Genomic DNA, 26,711 nt, shown 5'->3' with positions numbered 1-26,711 from the left:
CCTTTGGCCAAAGAACAGGCAGTGTTTGATTGATGCCACCGGGAACTTGAGAAAGGGGTCGACGTTGACGTGCCGCCCTCGCCGTGAGGCGTTACAAAGAGCCGCAGATCCCAAGTTTCGCTTGCACCCCACTTCGCAGCAGTGGAAGGGCAGTAACTTTTTGGCCTCCATCCTTGTGTCATAGTCCAAGCATGCTCTTGCTAAATAGAATCATTCTTGGCAACTAAAGCTTAGTGTTTAGGTGCAATTAAAGCTCGTCATTGGAACAGTCTCCAGTACTTCAGAATTTCACAATAAGTAGAATACCATTTTGTTGGCAAGTACCACGGCAGAGATAGTGACCTATAGGTAGATACTGAAAGAGCCAGTATAGTAAGAATTTCATTTAAAGTTGGAGGAATGGTACAACTCTTGGCATTCTGGGGAGTTAAAAAGAGTGGAATTAAGAGATCTCAACTTTGTCAAGCAGGAATGAAATGGAGGGCCAGCCCCATTCTGCAACTTTACTGTGGACCAGTGTATGCCAACATGGCAAGTAAGAAAAAAAAAATTGGGTATTTCATGGTGCGTGTAGATCCATAGACTTTTGTTCCCAGTGGTATCTTTTGATGACATGCCCAGGCTTTTTTTCTTCTAGTCACTTGTTACACTTTAATGCGATAAAATATACTTGAACCTCTTGTGGTTGCAAGATCCGCAGGCGAGCTCGTTCCCTCAATCGGCTGCCATCACCCAGTCTCTACTCGTCACATAACCATATCTTGTGAACATTATATACATTCTTTTTTTTTGCCTCTTAGCATTTTGGGTGATATCCTGAGTGATGAAAACAAGCACTACATAAAATCAGCAACATCTATCACTACGACAGATTCATAACAATAGTGCAGCCACTACATTGTTTTAGCTTTCCATACTAAATAAACTCACTGTGTCTGCGTTCAGTGTGGGCAGAGGTAAGCTTGCACACGTAAGCTTTTGGTAACATTCATAACAAAGCAAACAAGCTTTCAGGACTATAAACCTTTGAGTCAGATCAGCTATGTGGGAGCAAAATATACATTCAAAAAACAGGAAAAAAAAAGGCACACTGTTATGTGCCACTAATCCTTTCTTAAAAAGCTGCAAGAATTTTGGGCGGTTTTGATAGAATTATAGCATGGCACAAAACTGATGGTGCTGTGCATTTGGTCACCGCAAGCAGCTGTACATTGTTAACCTCTCTGGTCAATCATGTCTGCTGCAGAAGCATCCCTAGTATGTCTCCAAATTTCTAGATACTTGATTTAGTGCAGTATCACTCTTTGTTGGCCTTCTTATCAGACTGACGCAGAAGTGGGAGCACTGTACACTGTTCACATTTTCTTTGTGCGCAAAAGATAAATATGCATTGCATTCACCACTAGGAGAATGTATTTAATGCTGTTCATAAGTTTACAGCCTTACAGCACATGACAGATATTCATGACAAATCTGTGCATGTCATACAGACAGCTGAAATTTCAAATGAAACGCCACTTTCCTCCCTCTCGAGAAAGCGCCACACCCAGCCAGAGTCAAGGCAACACAAACAAACAGTGAGACGCAAAACACAGTCGTGTCGCTCGCCATGACGCATTACTTCGGTAAATCGCCCAATTCAGAATGCACAATGCCACGGTGGAAACTGTGCCACGCAACAAAAATGGATAAGAAAAAAAAAAGCGGGTGGTGCTAGTCACGTGAACCCGATGTGGTTCTTCGGCTCAAGCATGTGACAAGGCGAGGAAGGAACGTCGCTTGCGGATGCTACTCAAGGCAGAGGGAGAGTGTGTCTCTGTTGGCAGTCACGCTCACCTCATGGTGGTGTGGTAAGAGGGCATTCAATTTCTTCTGTCTCCTCTAATAATAAACCAGTTTAAAAGATTATTTCGGTAAAGCAATGCCAGAAGTCTGAAGTCATTACTCCAAACATTCATCATGGATATGAAGTCCAATGCATGTAGAACTGTCGAAAGTGGTTCACTCATATTCTTCTCATCTACTTTCAAGAAATTTCACACTAAATTGATCTAGACCTCTGCATTGTCACAAACAGCAGGAAGCAACCTTGAAGTCTGTTTTGAATTCCTCATTAATGCATGAAAATCCAGGATGCAGCAGCCAAGTAAGTCTACTACACATAACTCCATCTTCACCTCTGTGCTCAGGCAATGAAATACAGTTTTTACCATAGCGAACATGAGATGTTCACTTGTTGGAGATGCAGCTCTTAGCCTGCCTACGTGACTGTGATATTTAAAAAGGATGCCAGTTATTTAAAACTATGTTATTATTTAAAAAAAATAACATCTTTCATGTTCGTAACATGCCAAGCGGCAATAATCACCTTGAAAAGTAATTATGTCCCATGGCTGTATTCGGGTCTCAAGAAGCTTTAAATTGCAGTGTAAACTAAAACTTGCTAGGGGGCCTGATGTAAGGCCCTCAAAAAAAACAGGCCAAACGGGGCTAAATGTTTCTTCAATAGGATAGAAAGTGCGCTGGAAAGTTAACACCAAATATAAATGAAGATATATTAATTCAGACTTACCACCAGACTTTCACAATTCGAGTATTGTTCTCCAAGGTGCATTGCCATTCCGACTTGTCCAGCTAGTGAGAAATGCAGTTCGTATTGCCTCCGCCAATGTGTTGCAAATGCACATGTGATGAACTCTACAAAATGAGAGCAGCATTGAAGAGAAACTGAGCAGCTGAAAGTGCACGCACTGTTGCTTCTACGCACAATATGGAAACTAAACAGCAGAGGTAAATTTCGTTAATAGAATTGCGTAACACTTCATTCCCGTTAATATTGAAACATAAGTCGACTCTGAATATAAGACAACCCCCCTACTTAAAGACATCGCATTACAGTCCCCTTTATAATGGAAAACTACATGTTCTATAAAAAATTGGGCACTGAAAGCACCATGCCCCGCTTTGCTTCAATTGTTTCGCTTAAATCTATTGTGTACCCAGCAGAAATCCTAGATTCTAAGCTTTTGTTTTAAATGTAACAAACCTCGTCAAATTTAGTGCAGTGGTTGCCGAGAAAAACGAATACTGCGTTTACATGTATTTAGATTGGAACACCCGAGCTAAAGCTTTCTCTTAAACGCGCCCGCCACGCGGAGGCATTGCCGAGCCCAAACCGACGGAGCAGTATGGGATCCACATTTTGTCTGCTGGAGGCACCGCCAAATTATACTAAACAAAGAAACGTTGCGTACACTTAGTACACGTACAAATTTCCTCTTTATAGCGACAATGTAGGGGACTGCGGCTTGCACTGGCAGCCGGCTTTACCTATGCGCCGCCAGTCTGGTTCCTCAGATGTGTAACGATTGCGACAGTGTATGCGGCGCAAAAAGCACCTGGGACTCCTGCAAGACCAGACAAAACCTTGCCTCTGTGCATTATCTAACTCCTTCTCATTACCGTTAAACAAAACTCGAGAACGCAGTCAAGAATTTCGTATTGAGCTGAGAGTACGCTGCACAAGGTCTACTGAAAGACGGAACTTTTAACGACAGCTTGTAGGCTAACTTCAATATGTATCTATAAGTAACTGTTCAATAACTGTAGAATAAGTACGTCCACTTGCCTGTCTGTTCACGCCAATACCGCAAGCTCTTTTCAGAAGCACGAGACGGGCGCTGAAAAGCGTCGAGACATTTCATTCGGCGAAATTAACCGCTTGCATTTCCAATGCAGCGAAAAATCAAGTGAACGATTAGAGTGTATTAACGATTTCGACGATGCAGTCGGCCATTTTGGGAAGTTTTAGGCATGGATCGGCTTGGCTATAGATGCGCACAATCTTTGGAAGCGACTTTTTTTTTTTTTTTTGTCGCCAGACGAAAATCACTGTGTTAAAACTTTTTTTTTTTTACAGAGAAGATATGTTTATGCTAAGGGTATGGTGGCTAGCATACACTCTTAAGCATAATTACACCCTTTTGCCACACAACGATAATCGTCATCTGCTTGTCCGCATTTCCTTTCTTTAACGCGGCGAGCCCGGTACTTTCCAGTAACGAACGGCATGCGCGTTATCATTCCCGACAGGAAAGTAACAGGCAATGCTATCATGCTGATAACGCGTGTGCCGTTCGTTACTGTAAACGCCGCCAGAAGTGGGGAGCAATTCCGTGTGTCTTGAATGACGCTTGTACAGTTATCAGTCAAACCGCCTAATGTTGCCACTTCTCTGTTGTGCTTATGTGGGCTTTTTTCTAACCTTCACGGTGGGTGCAGCATGTCTAGAGCCGCAGCGTCCTGCGCTCTATGCGGTTGCACGGGACTGGCGGCCACGCATCGTTACACAACCTCTCAAATAACAATAAGAGTCAGTTTTGGCACTTGGTAGAGCAGTAAACGAGGGATCCAAAAGAAATGTGATTGTTCCGCAAATATATATTTCTCTGTAATTCTTCTAGAGGTAATTCAAAAAACGAAACTATAGTCGGATGCAACTTAAGTATGCAGCAAAGCCCCGCCCACGGCCTCATAACCGCCAGCCACTGTTCCTCTGCGAGGCTGCAAATAATTAATACTTCAAACTTTTCCTGTTAGGCAAATAAGGCGGTAACCACAAAAATAATATTATTAGCGCATAATTTTATACATTTTCCCTCGCCTATTAAAGTATAATAGGCGAGTATAAGTACAAATCTATCGTCCTCTACTGCGTCACAAACTACGTGCCCACTAAAACCAAGCGGCCGGCAAAAAATAATCCCTGGATAACCCAAGAAGTAATTCAGGCAAAGCGCCGTTTGAAAAGACTGCGTAGAACAATAAAAATTAAAGGAGGAGACGAATACAGGGTGGCGAAACTTCCTAATGCCATCGCGGAATTCAAGCTTGCAGCCAAACGAGCAAAAGAATATTATTTTAATGTAAAGTTACCGAGCTTTCTTACTAATAATCCGGGAAGGTTCTGGAGGCACTTTCGCACCAATGATGGAGAAGCGTCCCACTTAAGCCCAGAGGAAGAAACTGCGAAAGCCAACGCATAGAACATTTTTTTTCAATCTGTATTTACTACAGACAATAACATTATTCCCCCTATTCTAACGAGACAGGGCGTAAGCATTGGCGAATTACACATTACGGACGCTGGCATACTTAATCTTCTGCTTAATCTTGACCCTAAAAAAGGCAGCGGTCCTGACAACATACCTAACGACTTTCTGAAAAGGTATGCGGAATGGTGCAGTAGATACCTCGGCATAATTTTTCGTAAATCACTCACGACTTCACAGCTACCGAACGACTGGAAAACTGCAAAGATAATACCTATCCATAAATCAGGCGACACAGCAGAAATTTCAAATTTTAGACCCATTTCATTAACTAGTACATCCTGTAAGCTTCTAGAGCACATAATCTTAAGCACATAACGGTTTTTCTAGAGAGCATTGGCTTCTTGTCTCCCTACCAACATGGTTTTCGCAGTGGTTTATCAACAATAACCCAACTAACAGAACTAGTCCACGATCTTGCATATACTATCAATCACCGCGGCCAGACTGACATGATTTTACTTGATCTATCTAAGGCATTTGATTGTGTATGCCATAACAAATTAATCGCTAAAGTTGAAGGTGTTGTTGGGAAAGGGCTCCTTTCAGCCTGGATAAAAGAATTTCTAGCCAATCGTTCACAATTTGTAACCTACGAAAAAATGCCACCTAACACTGTCACCGTTACCTCCGGAGTTCCCCAAGGCTCAGTTCTTGGGCCATTACTCTTCTTAATAATCTATATTAATGACATCACAGCTAACATTGGTTCTAATATAAAACTGTTCGCCAACGACTGCGTTATCTATAGTGAAATCACTAATTATAACGATAACATCGCACTTAATACATCCCTCAACACTCTAGCTATTTGGTGCTCTAATTGGCAGATGTCAATTAACGTAAAAAAGTATGTGGTCATGACCGTAACAAGGAAAACAAGACCATCTAACTTTACATATGAGATTAACGGCATACCACTAACTAAAGTTAAACAACATAAATACCTGGGAGTTACAATAACCTCAGACCTCAGGTGGGATAAACACATTTCGAATATCACGGCAGGAGCATTACGCAAACTATTCTTCCTCAAAAGAAGCCTTGAGCTCTCTACAACATCAACGAAGCTACTGGCCTACACAATGTTCGTTAGGCCGGTTCTCGAATATGCAAATACAGTCTGGTTTCCTCATACAACAACTAACATAACAAAATTAGAGGCAGTAGAAAGAAAGGCTATAAGGTTCATTCACAACAAATATATACGCACTGACTCACCGACTAATCTTCTAACACAGTCTGGATTGCAAATGCTATCTACCAGGGCAATACACGCTCGCCTGAAGTTCTTGTTTCAGCTTCTAAAAAATAACTATAAGATAGATGTGTCCAGGTACATTTCATTTTCTGAGGCTCGAAAAACACGTAACAAACATGCGCACACTTTAACAGAATACACATGCAACAATGACACGTTTAAGTATTCATTCTTCCCCCTTACAATTGCTGAATGGAACCAACTTGATCCTGCTATAACCGCCATCGAATCGTTGTCCGAATTTACTTCACAAGTGGAAGCTGCAGTGCGTAAATAAAACAATTTATCATCGCACGTGTCATTGTCAGAAATTTCGCATTGTGGTGCTTTCGACTTCCCACTTTTCTTTTTCCATTTTTGTTTGATTGTCGTTATGTGGACATATGGTACACTGTGTTCCCAAAATAAATTTTCATTACTGTACTACTGCTAGTCCTAAGATAATTGTTATAACTGCCATTTCCTGCTGATTGCTTGCCTAGATTGTTCTTTCTTTTTCCATTCGTGTCTTCTCGCTCTCAAAGTGTACGCTTTAAAGCGTATCTCTTCACACAACTTTAAAATTTCTTCACGCGTTAAGTGTTATCTTTCAGTTCGCTCCTATTTTATGTATAAACTAGTTAATTACGTGTTCTTAACTGCCAGAATCATGTTAATTAACTCTCATGTGAAAACTTGCATTTTTGTTTCTAAACTCAGCTTCTTTCTTATATTACTATCCTCGGGCAATTGTTTTCTTTTTTCTTCCTTTTTTCAATTAACTGTTCTGCCTAAATGCGTATTCATATACATGTCTACTGTATCGCCCAACTGCCACGCTCTCAAATGAGAGTAGCAGTATTGTAAATAAAATAAATAAATAAAATAATGGCGAAAGTCGAATTCTTTATTCAACTGAAAATTATAAAATGCTTGCTTTGCTGCAACTATTTGTTTTCAAGTTTCAGTGCAGTTTCATGAGTAAAACTGGTTCAGCAGTGAAATGAACTGTACCGCAGACTTTTGAAGAGTGAAATGCTCAGACTCCATACACTTTGTCCATGTCTGTTGCACACCTCATTGCTTCTGCCGATAAAAGGCTCTTCAAGAACAGCAGACTCTCCGGATCTATCAAGTACGACGCATTGTTGAAAAGGCCACATGATGATGATTTTGTTTGCTTTTGTGATTGGCTGGCTAAGTAACACAACCCCGCACGGTTCATGTGCCATGGTTGCTATGTATTCTACTATAGAAATCTTTAATTTACATTTTCACTTGTTTACTTGTTCTTGGCAGTGTTCTTCCTGCGGTTCTTTCCAGTGTGAGTCCATTTGATGGGGTTCCTTGTTTGCCATGTAAAGGAGAGGTGCATCTCACAGGCCTACCTGTGAGATGCACCTTATTTCATTTCTCTTTTCGGGTTTTTGTGTCTTTATGGTGAATGGTCGGCATTATTCATATTTGTATAATAAAGGTACCCTTCCCCTAATTTGCATAGGAAGGAGACCTATGGTTGCCCCCCCCCCAAAAAAAAAAAAATTACTGCATATGCGCCTGCTCTGTTGCCATTGATGAAATGACACAGAGGAATGCATAGAGCAAACTTTAGAGTCTGAAGGCTCGCATCGATGTCACTGGTTGTCCTTTCCCATTATGCACCATTAAAAGCACTCATTGGGGTTAAAACAATGTTTGACTAGTTGCTAACATATTTCATAGTTTCCTTCCAGTGCAGACCCTCACTCCAGGATGCTGCAGGTCACACTGAACATTAATTTCGAAGTTTCAGTGCACTTCCTGAACCGCTCCCACTGCCAGATCCATCCACAGTAATTTTGGGTAGTTATTCCCGTAAAACTTCCGGGTTCCTTGCCTTGGCACTCAACCTCAGTACACTGTAGCTACTAGTATAGGTGAGAAAATTATGCTGTATAAACAGAATGAAAGGCAATTTCCTAAACATGCAAAAGCATGCAAGTTCCTTTAACGCGCAAAAAGCATGGATAGCAGGCATATTTCTAATTTAGTGTGTTCACTGTGTGAAAGCTTACATTTACAATATGGAAGCATAGAACAAATGTTTCAAAGCATTAATTACATCCTTGAGCTTAATAATTAACATTAAAAAATTCTGTATAATTTGGGCAATTTAATCTTACACATAAAACCAATTCATTCAGTTTTGCAGACACTAAGTGGGCTCACAAGTTTTACTATGCCTTTTGGAAGGATGACACAGGAACATAATTTCTGCTGCAAAATGTTTTCCAGTAAAACATCCAATTGGGAAGAAAAGCATTCTAAAAACAATACAGGGTTTTCAACTTACTTATCCGAAATGAAATATGCAGTAATTTTTTACCAGTGTCTTTTATAGTTTTTTCAACAAAGAAATTATTGCCATGTGATGCTTTGTGCACTACACACAAAATTCAGTGAATGACAATGTCATTCATGCTTAAAATAAATAAACACTGCTTCCCAAGTGTTGCTAGCGGCTACTTCCTAATATAGGTTATAGGCACTCAAAGTTCAAAATTTTCAAGTGGAAATGAGAGTGAAGAAAGGCAAATAAGGAGGTTAAAGTGAAAACACTGTATTAGGCACACCTGCAACTAATAGAGAAGAAAACTCAACTAACAACTCCATGGAGGTAATAGCAGAAGTGACAAAGTATGGAAAAAAATAAACAAAGCACTAAATCGGAAGTCGGTCGATACACAAACAGATACGTTGAACATTGATTGCACTTTTGTAGGTGGTACAGAACTTGCAGACCGTTTTAACAATTTTTTTGTTAAAGTAGGATGCATAGATCACGACATTCAAGATACAATGCATGCCGCTTCATTAAGAGAATCTTTATTCCTAAAGATTACTAGCATCCCTGAGGTGATTACAACATTTTCATCCTTGAAAAATAGCCATAGTCGAGACGTAGATGACTTAGAAATTAGGCCAATTAAGTACGTCATAGACTTACTTGCACCTGCAGTAATGCACATTTTTAATATTTTCTTGTCAACCGGAGTTTTCCCGCGTAATATGCAGGTAGCGAGAGTAATAGTTCACAAAGGAGGTGACAAAAATAATATGGGCAATTATTGGCCAGTATCTATACTTCCTGTGCTATCAAAGGGACTCAAAAAAATTGTTAACTTTTGTATTAATAAATTTTCGCAAAAACATAGCCTGCTAACCGACTGTCAACACGGGTTTAAGAAAAAGCGGTCTATGGAAACTGCTTTAAGTATACAGAAGGAGCTTATTCTAGAGAACACTGACAAAAAATTTCTGACTTTAGGGTTATACTTAGACTTCAGCAAAGCCTTTGAGAGGGTCAACAAGAAATTGCTGCTGATAAAGCTGGAAAAATATGGCTCCCGAGGAATAACACTTGAACTTATCTGATCTTATTTAGAAAGCCGACATCAGTTTGCTGAAATTAATGAGAACAGATCGCAGATAAAATCTTTGACAGCGAGTGTGCCCCAAGGTAGCATTCTTGGCCCGATACTTTTCCTGTATTACATTAAGGATATTGTACAAGTGAGCGATATGTGTAAATTTGTCACGTATGCAGATGATTGCTCTGTTTTCTTTACAGGTAAAGATTTAAAAGAAATAACGCCTATAGCAAGCTCCGTTTGTTATGGACTTCGAGCATGGTCTAAGGCAAACGGCCTCATCCTCAATGAAACCAAAACAAAGTGCGTTATTTTTCATGCTCTGGGAAGTTCTACTACATTGCCAGATAATATTGTGTGGGGTCTGTATAAAATTAACCTTACGTCATCCATAAAAACCCTAGGCATAATACTCGCAGAGCATATGTCCTGGAATGAACACGTTAGTCATGTTTGCTCAAAGGTACGAAAAGTTGTTGGTGTGTTAAATTGCAATTGAAGTGCATTACATTTTCAAGTTAAGTGTCTCATTTATCATGCTCTTCTCCATTCACACCTCAGTTACTGTTCACTTATATGGGGTAACACTACAGCGCTAAATATTCAAATGCTTGAAATACTTCAAAAGAAAGCAATTCGGGCAATAGCGAACGTTTCTTTTTTCGAGCATACGCAAGAGCTTTTCCAACAAAACAGAATAATCAGAGCCCGTGACACATATAAATTCAAAACATTACTAAGCTATAGAAATGCTATGCTGGGAAAACTCTATTCATTCCTAGCCCCGGCAACTCTACAACAAAATAGAAGTGCATATTCATATCGTCACCAGGCACCATGGCAGATCCCTTTCTCACGTACTAATTATGGCTGCCAATGCCTCAAACATACACTACCGTCCCTACTTAACTATTTTAACCAACAACATGTTGATGTGTTATCTCTAAACAAAACTAAAATATTGGATTTGTTCTTATAGATGTGTATTGTTAACTGCTCCAACAGTTCCGCAGAACTTATCATATATTCTCATTTTGTTTATACATTCACACTTGTAACTACTATTCCTAGAATCCAGGTTTCCGCTGCAGTGATTGTGCCCGAACCACGTGGCAGGGTTTCGTGTTGTAAACTGGATGCTGCAAAGGGCGTCTTCGCGTTTGTTAAAATTCAAGGATGTGATGACGCCCTGGGCTACGTTGCCGTGATGTCTGTCGCGAAAGCAGCAGCCTATATGCAGATTTTTTTTTATGTTTTTTAACATAGATGCACATATATATTTGCAAGTATGTAAAATAATTTCTGAAAAGAGAATGTTTCCTGATGGTAACTTAACTTGTGTTTAATGTAAACTTCTGTGAAATTTGTTATATTTATATATGTATGTGTGTGTATGTATATATATGCTTTTGCATTCTTATTTATTTATTTATTTTACAATACTGCAGGCCATCGTCGGGCCCATGCAGGAGTGGTTACAACATGGAATACAGTACAAAAAAAAGAATAAAGTGAAACTAGTGTATCCAAAACAAAGAGCATTAGCACACACAAAAAAGAACACACTCAACAAATATATACACTGTTTAAATGAGCCGTCTGGGAAGCAGGAGAAACAGCGTTTACCATAAGAATGCATCTACAGAGGCTGCATATGAAATACAGGTAATATCACCATTCGAATTCCAGATTCTCAATACTGTCAATAATTGCGTTGGCAGATGGGCAATTTACGGCTCTAGAGGGTAGTATGTTCCAATGGGAAATGGCGTGTGGGAATAAAGAGTACTTGTGAGTGTTATTATGGCTGGGATGGTGTCGTATTGATTTATTATGGTTGGTTCGGGCAGAAAGTCTGAATGGCGCTTGAATGTATGTTGCTTGTGGTATTCGATAGGAGCCGTGATAAAGTAAGTATAGAAATTTTAATCTGGAAGTCATTCTATGTTGAGCCAGTGATTGAATGTTAGCCTTGACGCGCAGGTTCGTAATGCTCGTTTGACGTGAATATTGTGAATATATAAATCTCAATGCTAAGTTCTGTATGCGTTCTAGTTTCTCGGTTAAATACTTCTGGTGCGGGGCCCAAATTATGTCAGCATACTCTAAAGAGGGTCTAATGAGGGTTTTGTATACATTTAATTTAACACTAGGAGGTGTGTTTCTAAGTTTTCTTCTCAAGAAATGTAGTTTACCTAGGGCCTTGTCATATATGTTATTTATATGAGTTTCCCAATTTAATTTCGTTGTAAGAGTGACCTCGAGATATGTGACCTCCTCATATTTTCTTAGTGATATATTGTTTATTGTGTATGTAAACTGAAGCACATTTTTCTTGTGAGTGAAGGAGATACTGGTAGTTTTTGATGCATTCAGTTTCATCCCCCAAATGTTGCACCAATTTTGTACAGCAGCTAACGAATCATCTAGTTTTACCTGATCCTCTCTGGTATTCACTGTTGCGTACACTACGCAATCATCGACGAATAGGCGGCTGAACGCATGAACGAATATCGTTGATGTAGATCAGAAATAGGAGGGGCGCTAGAACCGAGCCTTGTGGAACACCAGAAAAAACGTTGACGTAATCAGACGTAATATCATTCACAGCTACGCATTGCTTTCTGTTTTCGAGATAGTTCTTGATCCATGATACTGTTTTTTCGTGTACACCAATGGCAATTAGTTTAGTAAAAAGATCTGGATGAGGAACAACATCAAAGGCCTTTGAAAAATCTAAGAAAATGGCATCTATTTGGCTTCTGTTATTTATTGTGGTAGCTACATCATGGGTTAACTCAGCTAACTGAGTAATAGTACTTAGACCTGAACGTAATCCATGTTGCCGGCTGTATAGTAGGTTATTATTCTCTAAGTGCAATATTATGGCCTTATAAATAATATGTTCGAACAATTTACTGGATGCACATGTTAATGAAACAGATCTATAGTTACTTACGTCGAGTTTAAAGCCATATTTGTGCACAGGTATTACTTTGGCCCTTCGCCAGTCGTCAGGTATCACTGAAGTTTCCAAAGATCGCCTGTAAATTACGTACAAGTATTTTGACATCCAAACTGCATGTTTTTGCAAAAATGCATCTGATATAAGATCAGGGAAACAGGGTTTCTTTACATCCAGTTTTTGTAAGAGTCAAAGAATTCCTTGTTGGTCGATATCTATTTCAGGCATTGGATTCTCGAAATGATAATGTAGTTCTGTTAAATACAGATAGAAAAAATTCAGTAAATTTGCTTGCTATGACGTCAGGCTGAACAACCGTCTCGTTTGAAACAGTAATCTGCGATACGGTGTGCCACTCCCTCGATAGGTAGCACCAGGATTTTTGTGGTTTATTCGTCATGTAAGAAGGCAAAGTAACAGTGAAAAAACGCTCCTTGGCCATATGTTTATCTTATCTTGTAATAAGCGTACGAGATCTTGAAGGTCACGTGTGGTTTTCTTTCTGCGCTTCCTTTTAATTTTTCGTTTTAAATGTATTATTTCGCGCGATACCCAAGGATGTTCTCTGTTCACTCTTTTCTTTCTGGAGGGAATGTAGTTTTCTTCACAAAAGTGTACAATATGCTTAAAACGTAACCATAATTCATTTACGTCATGAAGTAATGAAACCTGTAGAAAGCAGGCGTTTAAATATTCTGAGATAGCATTGTCATCCGCTCTTGAGTAATCCCTGATAACAGCAATCGATGGCTTAACGCGTTCACAGTTTCCTAAAATCGGACAGGAGAATACAATAGTTTTATGGTCCGAAATGCTATTTTCAACGTTTAATGTGTTATTTTGAAATAGACTGCTTACGAACATCAGATCAAGCACAGAACATGACGGACCAGCTATTCTAGTCGGTTCGGAAACTAGCAGGTCTAGAGAGAAGGTAAATGACATGAACAATAGTGATTCAGCACTTTTTGCGTCGGAGCTGTTGTGCGAAAGATTAGACCAATTGATTCCTGGTAAATTGAAATCACCCGTGATAATAATATTGGAACGTGAATAAGTGTGTTGTGCAATGTAATCATGCATAACGTCTAGGTATTCAGGGGGCGCATTCGGAGGTCGGTATACGCCACCCAGAAATATGCTTTTTCCATTAAATGTAAGGTTACACCATACGCTTTCATGGTCAGGTATGCTGTTTAAAACTGTGAATTTTATGTTAGATTTAATTGCGACAGCTACACCTCCCCCCCCCCCGCGATTCTCTGTCTTTCCGTATGAGCCGATAAGAAGGTGGAAACACTTCGGAATCTTGGACGCTTTCCTGAAGCCAGGTTTCCGTGATGACTATAACGTGCGGTTGATGGGCTGCAACTATGCTTTCAAGTAGGCTGGACTTATTGACTACGCTGCGCGCATTCAGTGATAACACTCTGATACATTTCGTACGTTGTTGTCACGTGCCATCGCAAGCTGCTGGGCCAGCGTGTGCAGAAGTTTTCGGTTTAGATAGTTCAATTCTTCTGACCTCACACTCATTCCATATACTAAAGGTGTTGCCATTTATTTTAAGTTTATCAAATGACAGAGATACCTTTGCCCCTTTCGCCTTGTCACTTACTGCAGAACACCATAATTTAGCACGTGTGTTGCATACTTTCTTTGAGAAATCCTCGGATATTGAAATCCGGGTGTTTTTCACCTTGAAGCAGCTTGATAATATTTTGTTTTTCTCAGCGAAGTTGAATAGCCTGATAATAACGGGGCGTGTCCTTTGGCTTTGCTTTGTACCAATTCTGTGAACTCGTTCTATTGAGTTAATTTCTATTCCTAGGATCTTCTTAAGTATACCGTGCACTTCTTCTTCAAGTGTTTTAACATCTTCATCAGAGCTCTCTCTTAATCCATAAATTACTAGGTTATTCCGCCTACTTCTATTTTCTAAATCATCGACCTTCGATGCCAGATATTCTACTTGCATCATGGTAGATTTACAAGATTCCTCGCAGTGTACTATCCTGTCTTCGCATTCTTTCCATAATCCCCTTTCATTCTCAATAACTGTCATTCTTTCTTGCAAATCTGCAACTATTGTCTCCACATGCTTGATATTTGAAGACAGTTGTTTCAGTGTTTTGTTCGTTTCCTTTTGTTCTCTTAGAATGTGTTTCATTAGTTCCCGCTGCGAACATTCATCTGAATCAGAGTAAGGGCCTGGATTTTGTTTGTCTCCGGATGTTAGTAACATTAAGCGGACAACATTAAAACAACCTCGCAAAATAGCAACACAGCATTGTGGACTTGGGAGCACCGTTAACGTTACGCCGTTGTCTCTAACTGAAGAGACTAAATGCTGGTCACTAACCTGTGCGATCAGAAAAAATTTGATCAGCATCCGTGCTCATTCGGTGCTTCCAAGTCCACTGAAGGGAATGTCGAAAAGGCTGCTGCTTTTATCCGGGTGCCACGATGTCTCCGTCGACGTCACCGTGCTGGTCAGGTGGTCCCAGTGCAGTGCACGTGGTACAGCTTCCTGCGACTTGTTTTGTCCGATGAAGCCAGCAGGGCAGACAGCCGGAGGTAGCAGTAGATAGGCCTGATGCAGTGCATGCTCAGACCCTGCGTCGACGAATCCGGTCCTCGACAGCACGATCTGTGCGATCAGAAAGAATTTGATCAGCATCCGTACTCGTTCGGTGCTTCCAAGTCCACTATGATATATGCAACTGAGTCTGTGTTAAATAATAATATGCAAGATAACAGATTATAATTGTATACTGGGAGTCATTTGACACAATTGTATTACAACTAGTTTCCATGTAATAACATGAAAATTTCTATATGTATTTGTGTTTAAAAAACTCTTATATCCACACTTTATGCGTAATTGTATTGCTACACCAGCCGCTTCCGTGCCTGTCTGGGAGACCGGAACTTTCTCAAGCCGAAGAGATTTCGGCTTTTTTCCCGGCTCTCCCTTTTTCACCTTGTATCCAGTGGTAAAAATAAAAATCATGATGATGATGATGTAGCAGAATATGATCACAGAACTGAAATGCCACTGTACTGAATTTTGTTAAACTGAAAGGCATTTGCATTGGGTTGAATGGGGTTTCGATGGGGGATACAAAAAAAGTTCGTACAGCTGAATAATTTGCTTAAGTGACGTTCAAGTGGTAGTTTACTGTATATTGGTTTTCTTGGATAAAAGATTTAGTTGGAAACAGTGCCTTGTATGTCTTCATTTTTTCTGAAACATTGCTCGATGAACAAGAGGCGCAAAAAGACGCCTTTCTATTTTGTCTCTTCCGACCTAACTGGCATTTGGCGAATACCTCTTGCGTGCGGGAGAAAGTAAGGAGGGGGGGGGGTATATTGGAAAAAAGTTGGCAGTGTCTGGCTCCTCCTGGGGTGGTGTTAGAGGTGTGTATGAACCACTACTTAGATAAATCGAACTCGGTACCTTTTTCTCAGTACAAACGTTCGTGAATGTTAACTTCTTATTCTAGCAGTTTAAAAATGTCTGGATAGGCCCTATATCACAATGTCCCAAGCCTCCTATTTTTTTATTTAAAAGGACTTGAAAGCATTTGAACTTCAATGTTAATGAAAAGAATGTTACAACTTTCAATAACAAGGGATTGCTATTATCAAGACTCCACAAAATGATGCAAAAAGGGCTGTTCTGCCATGAACAATTTTCAATATTGTAATTCTGAGAAGCGGTTATTAAGTTTTGAGGGGAAAGTTTGTTGAATGTATGTTCCAGCTTGTAAACCGCACACAAACTATTTGAGGGCGGTAAGAAGATTCTCTATTGCTTAATATCAAGAGTTGACGAACAGCCGCAGTTCAGCAATGTCATGTGTTTTCTCATTTTGAAGAGCAAAAATTATTTCAACATATCTGAGCTATCAACACTACAATAATAATGACGCTAGCCATTAATCAAGTGGGGGACCAAGATAACAATTTTTTTTTCAGGGTGGGGGGCTCAGCCCCCCCCCCCCTGAAAATCTCCGGAGGGGGCTCGGGCCCCGGAGCCCCCCACATAGTCACCGTCTATGCTGCTATGTTAACATGGATGGTATTATATGTGCATTTCTCAAGTGAATAAATTAAACAAAGTACACGTAGTTCATTTTCAAGGGAAGCAACATTGAAGCAATCAATTTTGCGTCTTTCCATTTTAAGGTGAAAGCCTTAGATGCCTATGCTTTAAGGTCTCATTGTGAGGTACAGAAAATATCATGTGACTCAAGGAAGGCCAGAAGCGAACGAAAACATGTCCAGCCATGTATAAGACATGATTAATGATTATCAGAGTTATCACTATGTGGTACCTGTTTCCAAGTTCCTGTGATGATGTCAAAGGTTATTTCAGATACACCGCTTCATCACTATCATTATATACAGTTCTTTCATATGTGAATGCATAGCTTGTAGAAGACAGGTAGGTAGAACCATAATGCAGAACGGACCATTTGTTAAAGAATTGGTTTTCTTCAAATGACGATCCATCTATAAGATATTTATAATGCGTGGGACATTGCACCAAACTGGTAGCCCATGACGGTGAGGTGCTCATTGTTACCAACCTTCTAGTGAAAAAAATATACTTTCGAAGAACTCCCAAGAAAAGAAATGTATAGATATATATAGAGTGAAATGCACATTATTGCAGGGACCTGAACTTTAATCAAAGTGGTGACAATAGTGGTCAAAGTTTTCTTATTATTTGTACTAATGAAATGTGAAGATGGTGATCACGATCCTGGCAACGAAAAATGAAAATCAATGATGACAGCGGTCATTGTCAGCTTAAAGAACTGTGTGGACAGACAGACATGGGAAACCAGCACTCACGTGGTGTCGGAGTAAAGCTGGAACTTATGGCTGAGCCAAATAACTTATAAGGGCTGTGGCGCACACGATAGCTGCGCGCAGGTATGATATACTAGAAATCATCAAGCAGTATCTGCCACATGGTGTTAGCGCATGCTGCCTGCACTAATAGATCTCCCACCGAGCTCCTACATCTACACGAATACACAGCTACAAAATGCATGCCGAGATGCAGGATCCATCCAGTAAAGGGAACAAATTCGCCAGTCGCTTAATATGACATTGACCGACACCTACAGAAGTCGCTTAATCATTTAAATAATTAGGTGAGAATGACTTGGTTCGACAGGCAAGGTTCTGACTGGTGTTGTCGCTTTTTGTGACTGTTGTCGCGGGTCGCTTTTTAAGTCGCGACGATAGATTGGATTTTTTACAAGCACTGCTCCAGGAGGGCACATGCAACCGGAGGCCTCAGGAGAGGACCTGAGGTTATAATAAAGCAGGCGGCGCAGGATTCCCAGGGCACCCAAGGGGTAGTGGGGAGATCAAAGCTAGAAGCAGGATGGCCCGTAGGATTGGAGTGGCGGAGGCCTAAGCGTGCTGGACTTAAAATAAATATTATTACGTCCAGCCGCCAACTTGTGACGCCAAGACTTCTGCAACAGCAGTCAGAAGTTTGTCGTTTGACATACTAAGGCAGCAGCGGAAGCGGACGAAGACACAGAAACGTGAAAAAGAGACCCCACGCTACAAGTTAGTAGTATTTTAATATTTAAATTATGGCAATTGAATAACGCGCAACTGAGCCCTCTCGAAGCGTTCGACGCATGGAAAAATTCGCGAGGACGGTAAGATACCAGTGTGACAGGGGCACAAGCAAGGAACGAAAACGCACACACAGGGCAAACTGTGAAGATGCTATATATTTTGCTATATATGTAATATATGCTATATCTATCAAGTGACTAGTGCCATGCTATAATCTTCAAAGGTCGCAATGCTTTCGCAATGAAATTGTTGACAGTGTGCGCTGTGTGTGTATCTTGTGTTCCGGCTCACTGCTCATCGCGATCACGCCCGATCCTGATCGAATTTCGCGGTCGTGATTGCCTTCTTTGGACAAAATGAGCGAGAGACCCAATCACAGTCGAGAATTTCGATCCGGATCGGTGCCGATCGCTATGAGAAGTATACGTGTGACACTGGTAGTGACAGGGCAACGCCATATCATACTCGCCTTCACGGGAGACCACTGACCAAACGACAACAATCGTTCGCGCCAGTGCACTGCGCCAGCAACACCCAAGGAGACGCACGAGGAAAACTTGTACGCGACGCACAGATCGCCAGCCGACACATGGCAAAATGCCGGCACGCCAGGGCACGCCTAGGGACAGAACGACCAAAGAAACTGCTCCTCCGTGGTACCTAGGCAAAGGGAGAAATTTCAAGCGCGAACGTCCCCAGATTTTCTCTCTCGCACCCGCTGAAACGACTGGCCAATCCCGTGAACTGGCGTTTCCTCTAATGACCGTCTCGTCCTCCTCCCTCACCTGATCGCCCTGCCTTGCGCGCGACAGGAGAGGGCACGCATCCGGGCCGCGTTCCTCACTCGCTCACGCGAAGTTGAACCGCGTTCGCCTGCTCACCCTCAGACGCTCTCGCTCACACGGAACCTCCCAGCGATGGCGGCGCCTACAGTGACGCCGACGGCAGAAAAGCGCCTGGAGTTCCCATAAAATTGCTATCGCAATAAAATTGCACGTAGAATCTCCTCAGGGAGTCATGTGAATGATGCGTAAGCATTTGGCAGTAACGGTGTGGTGTTTAATGGTCGTGCGCTGGTGTGTTTGGTATAATTGCGAGGAACGACCATTGAAGAACAGCGAAACGGAGAAGCGATGTTAAAAGACCGAACCGTTAAGTAGGACCTGCACGAGCCGACGTAGAAGAGGTGAGTAGAAGCAATGTTCACTCGCGGTATAGAGAGCCTGCAGCGTTTGTGGGAGTGGGGTGAAATTACGAGGGAGGAGTAGGGCCATGAAGGAAACGTATGCAGCTTTTCCTGGAACGTCGTTATCGGTCGGCGTTGGCATGGTGCCGTTCCTCTTGTTTGTTGCGTTCGGCAGCGTGTTCCTGTAGTTCCCCTCTCTGCGCATCGTCGTTCATTTGTTCCTGGCGTAATCTATTCACGCTGAGAATTCTGCATTCCTTCGTTTCCGTCCTTCTTCACTAAGCGGCTGCTGTTGTCTTGGCGCCATTACGGCAATGCGACAGCGCTGCGGCGACACGAGGTGCTGCATGAAATCGGGGCAACGTGAACAGATGAGGCAAGCAAATTGTACTGCCGTTGGCGGCAGTACAGTACAATGACGTTCCAAATCGAAGCCACGGTTGCTGCACAGTTCTGGTGCCTGCCCGATTGTACACGTCACGTGGTCGCAGAGATGCGTTCGTGCCACTGCTCGCGCATTCGTTGTCTTCTTCCTGAGCTGGCTGGCTCTATATTGAAAACTATCGTCTTACGCGAAGGAAGGACGGACGGAAACACAGGGAATCACGCGGTGGGGGTGTCGCGCTTTTTAAGGAAGGGATCCACTTTTCTACTATGCCCGACGTAAAAGATACTGAAGCTCTGTGGTGCAACGTGCATCTTCAAGACACGATCGCTAAAGTGGGCGTGTTCTACAGGCCCCCGAATGCTAAGAGCCTGTGCCTTGAATCTTTACTTGAATATATGCTATCGCACATGCATGGGGGCTCGATTGTACTTGCTGGTGATTTTAGCCTTCCCGAGATTCAGTGGTGTTCCCTTGTCCCTCAAACAAAAACTCCAAGCATACTACTGGACATTATGCTTGGCTTTAACCTTGATCAGCTTGTTGCCACCCTAACTCGTGTACAGGGAACGTCATCCTCCATCTTGGACCTTGTATTTGTCAGTAACAGTCTACCTTTAAATGAGTCGCGAGTAGGCATACTTGATGGACTGTCCGACCACAATATGGTCTTATGCTCATTGCCATTCAATAGCCCACCTACATTACGTGGCCAATTAAAGCAAATACCCGCCTTTAACAAAGCCAATAATGACGCTATAATGACGTACCTTGCACATGAGTACCCTGAGTTTCATGATTTTTGTACTGATGAACGTTATAGTATTGATGCGGTTTGGTTAAAATTCAAGTTTCATGTCATGCATTGTATGCGTAATTTCGTCCCAACTGTGTACAAATCAACTCACAAACGCAATCCGTGGATCACGCGTGAAATAATTCATGCTAAACGTAAAATCAAGAGGTTGCGAAAAACTAGCAAGCAACGGAATGTTGCAGGCTACCGTTCTCAAGTAAATTCCCTTACTAGATTACTTAAGGAACAAGTGCGTAACCCTAAACAAAAATTCTGTGCCTCTACATTGCACGAGTTTATTAGGAACGCGCCTCACAAATTCTGGTAGTATATGAATGCAAAGCCGCCTAGTCCAGCTTCACCAGATGCACTAGATCAGGCTAGAGCACATGATTTTAACGACTATTTTTGCTCTGTTTTCACAACTGATAATGGTACTGCGAAAATGAATCCTTCCTTTTACAATCGGGATAATCGATTGCTAGGCACGCCTACTTTATCGGAGGCAGGTATTTTTTCAATCCTATTAGGCATCAATGAAAAGAAAAGTTGCGCTCCAGACGCAATTCCCAACAGCTTTTTGAAACGGTACGCGGAGCCAGTTAGCAAATATCTTTATCTGATATATTCAAAATCTTTGAAAGACTATTGCCTTCCTGCTGAATGGAAAATCGCAAAAATTACTCCGGTACTCAAATCGGGCAATGCAGCGCCTCCTTCTAATTACCGGCCTATTTCTATCACTTGCACTTGCAGCAAAATTTTAGAGCACATTCTATTAAAATATTTAATAAGCTTTATTGAGTCGAACAATATCCTCCACATGAATCGGCATGACTTTAGATCTGGATTAACCACTGTTACACAGCTTGTCGAAACACTGCATGACCTGGCCCTCGGCATTGACGAGGGCATTCAAACTGACGTCATTTTTCTCGACTTCTCGAAGGCTTTTACCGCGTCTCGCATACTAAACTACTCCTTAAACTTAATTACATATTAGGTGATGGCCCAATTTACCAATGGATTACTAATTACTTAACTGGCCGCTACCAATTTGTACAGTACGGCCTTCACTCCTCCGACCTTGCTCCAGTGTATCAGGCGTTTCCCAGGGACCTGTATTAGCTCAAGTTTAGTTTTTAATATTTATAAATGACATAACTAACTATGCTGACGTGAAACTCAGGCTCTTTGCTGATGACTACATGCTCTATAATGAAGTACAACACCGCGATGACCAGGTGAAATTAAATAATGCCTTGAATAATATAGCTCAATGGTGCGTAGATTGGCAAATGACAATAAACATTGATAGAACCGTATTCATGTCCATTACAAATAAAGCGTCTAAGCTTGATTTTCCATACCACTTTAACGATGTGCCATTTCGAAGTGTAAACCAGTATAAATATCTAGGTCTCATAATACCGTCTAATCTCAGCTGGACAGAGCACGTGCGTCAAGTGTCAAATAAAGCACTAAACAAACTGTTCTTCATTAAACGGGCCTTGTCATATTCTACACATGAACAAAGCTTCTAGCATACGTCACTTTTGTCCGCCCAGTCTTAGAATACGCCAGTATTGTCTGGTTCCCTCACACTGCGAACGATATCGCCATTTTGGAAAGGGTGTAGCGGAAAGCGGTGCGTTTTATCTTTAACTGATACGGACGCCTTGATTCACCTACTACTCTGTTACAGCGTGCTGGTCTAGCTACCCTTGAAAGTCGCGCAAAGCTTTTTCGGCTCAAATTTGTATACCAACTATTGCATAGCTCATTCCGTACAAACCCCGCCTCTTACATTAAATTTCGTGATACCAGACCGACCAGAAGACGGCACGCATGGCAACGAGTAGAATATCCGTTTATTAATAATACGTTTCGTTATTCTTTCTTCCCACGCTCAATTCGCGAATGGAATGCACTGGATGTAGTCACAAAACAGCAGCCAACACTAGCAAAGTTTGTGGATTTAATTGAGCACGCTGCATGAGCCTGAAAGTTGTCAATATAAGTAACTACATTGCTTTCGCCATGCAATCCATCCCGATTCAGTGTGTGATAGGAAAGCACTTGCGTACACTTTTGTTTTGTGCATTTTGTATTTGAATGATGCCTTCTACCCAGAATTTTTTTTCTGTTTTTTTTTATGGTTGATGTACATTGGTTTCGTTGTGTGTATTATTATATATGAATGTACTACTGCTATTCTTGAATAGTCTCCAATCATTATGTACTCATCTATTGAATGTTTTAGTAGTGTTCATTGATGTGACTTTTTGCTCACCCCTGTAAAAATCCCCGTGTGGGGTCGACAGTATTCTATAAATAAAATAAAGAAATATTTATTGAGCAAAGATGACAGCGTAAATTTCATTGATTGCGAAAAAAAAAATAGGTCGTGCGCTCACAAGAAAGAAGCCGCCTGTTGGCGCCGCGGGAACATGAGTCACTATGTTGTGTGCCCATGTAAGATAAACATTTAATAAACACCCAAAGTTGATCATTGTCTAGGAAGTAGCTATATATTAAAGGAAAATGGACCCTATAGTTCATACAAATTATTTTATAATTAGAGAAGAATCTATCCGTACTATTGTTGCGCTGAACGTTCGCAATATGCCGAACACATTTCTTTGGAAATAGATAAATTGTATTTACGTTACGTGCAGTTCGGGTCCCACAGACTAATAAGCAATAATTTACATGGGTAGAAAACAGCGCGTGGTAAATCTAGAGCTTGGCTTGTTCTGGAAGAATGTGTATACATCGTGACAGAACACCAGCAGCACGTGATAATGAATTTGTCAAAGTTTAAATATTACACGTCCGTGTCGTGTCAGCCAAGAAAGTTACACCCAGAATTTCCTGTGTCCCATATTTCAACGGGGTTCCTTCAAACTGTAACGGTGGTTTACCATAACCTCTGTGCTTCTGGATCTCAAAAAGATAGCTTTTGTTTTTTTCACATTTATTCGCAGGCCGTTAGCATTTGATAATTGCAGCGCATTTCAAGTACGCTCAGGGCTGTTGCAACAATTTGAGTTTTATTTTGTCCAGAAACAAAATAGATTGGTGTCATGCGTGTACAGCACAAATGAAGAACTAATATTTATCTTAAGAATATCATTTATGCAGATATTGAAGAGCATTAGTCCCAAAAGGATTCCTTGAGGCACGCCACAGGAAATGGTGATAGAAAAAGAAATACAATACATGCTCTCAAGCAACCAATAAAATCATAATACAAAGAAAAGGTATTACGCTAGTTTATCGAAGCTCTTCTAACGCGTTAAATTAAACACCTTGTGATACTTAAAGAAACGTTACTGCGAATGTGTAATTATGATCTGTGATTCGCGCTTGGTCAAGTACTCAAACGATGGTTTCTTACGATAATTTGAAGGAGATGCCGAACGCAGCATCATCAGGACACTGCTAAACATTTACCTGTTTACCTTGTCGACCTGTGCGCCGTAAACAAAACAGCAGGCCGTCTGTTATCGTGTTAGGACTTGAAGAAAGCCCAGTGACACAATGGCTTCACAAGTCAGTTCTTTCAAACGAGAGTCACGTTGAAAAACTGGAAATTTCCATGTTCGTCCTAAAAGGTCCGTTCTAAAATAAGGCTTTTCCAGTATTACTGACTAAATTTGCGTCCGCTCAGCGTTGTAGCGGCACAGGCCGCTTTTGTTTGCGTCAAGAAACCGACGAAGATGTCGCCGTTAGTGGTAGGCGACTTTCTTGACACTCAATTTAAGGCTTTCGCGTAATGCGCTTTTTGAAATGTACTTAATGCGCAGCTTCGTCATATGGCACGTTATAAAGGTCCTACAAAAATTATTCCTACTTTTCTCGAACGCTCCCTCGAGAACTTCAACCCCTCACTTGTGCGTAAACATGACGTCAGGTGAGGGATGATTGCTATTGTTTATTCTTTTGACTAATTAAGAGCAGCATTGATTCGTTGCCCAAAATGTGAGAAAGCAATCCACTGGTCATTTGTGAGACACCGTGCATTATACGGCTCTAAAATAGCTATGACCGTCAATGGTTCTTAAACACGCACTTTTTTCTGAGTACATCAGCCTTTTTTGCATTTAACCCTCAGTGAAATGAAGCCGTCGCCGGCTGAGAATTGAACCCGAGACCTCGTGCTTAGCAGCAGCCCGGCATATAGCCACTGCTCTACCATGACGGGTAAATTATTAGAAGAAATTAAACTGATGTCGATTATAATATAGAAGGTGTCTCAGTTGGTGAAGGAACAAAATCAACGACGATTCCACTCCACCCAAGCACACGGAATCGTACCAAGTGTTTTTTTTTTAAACATATCGGTCAAGGTTTCATTTTGAGGCACGCACACCTGCAAGAATTTATGGCCGTCATTATTTCGCTGTGTTTGCTGAAAATTATCTGCGGGTGCATAGAGAAACAAGTGTTACCTGTAAGGATGCTCATGAGCGTTGTTTTTCCCGCTCCGTTGTGGCCTAAAAGTATGGTCACTTGGGACTTGTAGATCGTCATGCTCACGTTCTTTAGGACAGCACTGCCGCCGTAAACTTAGGGTAAATAAATAGAACAATAAAGTAGGCGATTGATACCATGCAAAAAGGAAATTGCGCAATCTCTCTTTAACAAAGCTGCTTTTAGAAGAAAAAACCTTTTTCTTTGCGGATCACGCGGAGAACATGCCGCAGAGAACATCGGGCTGTAACTCATTGGCCAAATAAATCATATAAAATGGATGGACGGATATAATGTAGACACGACTGAATAGGAATGATAAAGATATGGGGCGGAATTCGCTAAGCTGCGCTGTTCGCACGCAATTTTTTAGTCAGAAAGTTATTAGCTGGAATAAGGGTACAATCAAAGTAGCAGCGCATTTAACTTACGGCGTCGTATGAAAGCGAGGAAGAAGCTACGCTCGGATAAAACGACAAGGAACGGAAGTAGTGTGGTCAAATTATAGCCCAATTGCACATCATGCATATATAGTTGAGGCTATATTCTTACGGCAAATCACTGCACACTGCTCATTCGACAGCTTCCTCTTCCGGACGTCTGCTACAACGCCCATAAGCGCAAGCGCGCTCCACCGTTCACCGCACTGCAGGCAAAAGAATGGTAGTGGAATTGTCACGAATTCTTCGCGCATTTCTTCGAGAGACAGGACTCGTGGAAACATGGGGTGCTATAACGTAAAGCTATTCCAAACTTTTCTATTCCAATTCTGCAATCAGGCCACCGCGATCGGTCAAAAACTTTTTTGGACCCCCCCTTGCTTCACCTGTCTGTGATGCGACGTCACGAAAACCGCAATAGCTCCCCATCTGATATGACGAGTATACACTGATTATGCACAATTTCACTGAACAAAAAAAAAATAGTTATTTCTGATTCGACGCTTTTTGCCATTAGCCCTCGGGTATTGATAAAAAGTTTTCGGGCTGCGCCCACTTCACCTGCTTCTCACGCGATGTCACAAAACCGCAAGAACTTACCGCATCAAAGTGACACGTATGCGTTAAAGATGCATTAATATGGCCAACAAACTGAAGTTTTTTCTGAATAGCCGCAGGCTGCCCCGTTCCGAAAGGAATAAAAGATGGCTGCCGCCGATCACTCCGGCACTAGCTAGTCGCCCCTGCCGGAGAGCATGGGTTTATTGCGTGTAAGAAAACGTTTTGCGTGGCCGTATAACGTTTTCGAGAACTTTCGGCACGTTTACGACCTCGTTATGGCAACTGTTCTTTGCTGATGATCCTTTCTAGCGTCATTCTTAAGCTTACGTTGCATGCCACCGCGATTTTCGACGAGCCACCGCAATCTAAGTAAGAGAAAGCAGACGAATCGCAGACGCCTGCCCCACCCTCTTCATCCGGTTATCGATATTCAGTGCAGTGGCTCGACCGCATGGAATCCCTTTCCACTTGAGCATACTCCTCGGCTCTTGTGAGCCAATTAGATCACACAGGCCGCTCAGTGCAGGCAAT

General features: G+C 41.6%; 2 protein-coding genes and 1 long non-coding RNA gene across 15 annotated transcripts in view; 1 reads left to right on the top strand and 2 right to left on the bottom strand.

The window, feature by feature from the left end:
- Positions 1-11,569, top strand: part of LOC140218454 (uncharacterized) — a 59,944-nt gene extending 48,375 nt beyond the window's left edge. Inside the window, exons 6-7 of one of the 2 annotated variants that reach the window (XR_011894718.1) lie at positions 9,962-10,064; positions 11,210-11,569. This is a non-coding gene — a long non-coding RNA (uncharacterized lncRNA). Of the gene's footprint in view, positions 1-9,961; positions 10,352-11,209 lie in introns of those variants that run through there. The other variant, XR_011894716.1, reaches the window with a different exon arrangement.
- The window catches only part of LOC140212847 (uncharacterized), a 58,863-nt gene extending 39,770 nt beyond the window's left edge, over positions 1-19,093 (bottom strand). For 4 of the 12 annotated variants that reach the window (XR_011894712.1, XR_011894711.1, XR_011894710.1 and 1 more), the window contains exons 1-2: positions 3,629-4,375; positions 2,573-2,634 (exon numbers count right to left, since the gene is read on the bottom strand). Coding sequence is in view for 2 of the 12 variants with exons in the window: in XM_072288161.1 (XP_072144262.1) it covers positions 2,573-2,697; positions 3,629-3,680; positions 4,949-5,025; positions 15,089-15,128 (294 nt within the window). In the remaining 10 variants the exon portion in view is untranslated. Of the gene's footprint in view, positions 1-2,572; positions 2,698-3,628; positions 4,376-4,948; positions 5,026-12,435; positions 12,806-15,088; positions 15,377-18,805 lie in introns of those variants that run through there. The other 8 variants (XM_072288161.1, XM_072288160.1, XR_011894709.1 and 5 more) reach the window with 6 other exon arrangements.
- The window catches only part of LOC126530061 (ubiquitin carboxyl-terminal hydrolase 8-like), a 652,141-nt gene that overhangs the window by 565,711 nt on the left and 59,719 nt on the right, over positions 1-26,711 (bottom strand). The window lies entirely within an intron of this gene.

This window comes from Dermacentor andersoni, chromosome 5 (assembly GCF_023375885.2).
Source record: "Dermacentor andersoni chromosome 5, qqDerAnde1_hic_scaffold, whole genome shotgun sequence".
Taxonomy (NCBI): domain Eukaryota; kingdom Metazoa; phylum Arthropoda; class Arachnida; order Ixodida; family Ixodidae; genus Dermacentor; species Dermacentor andersoni.
This window is presented reverse-complemented; position numbering and strand designations above follow the sequence as displayed.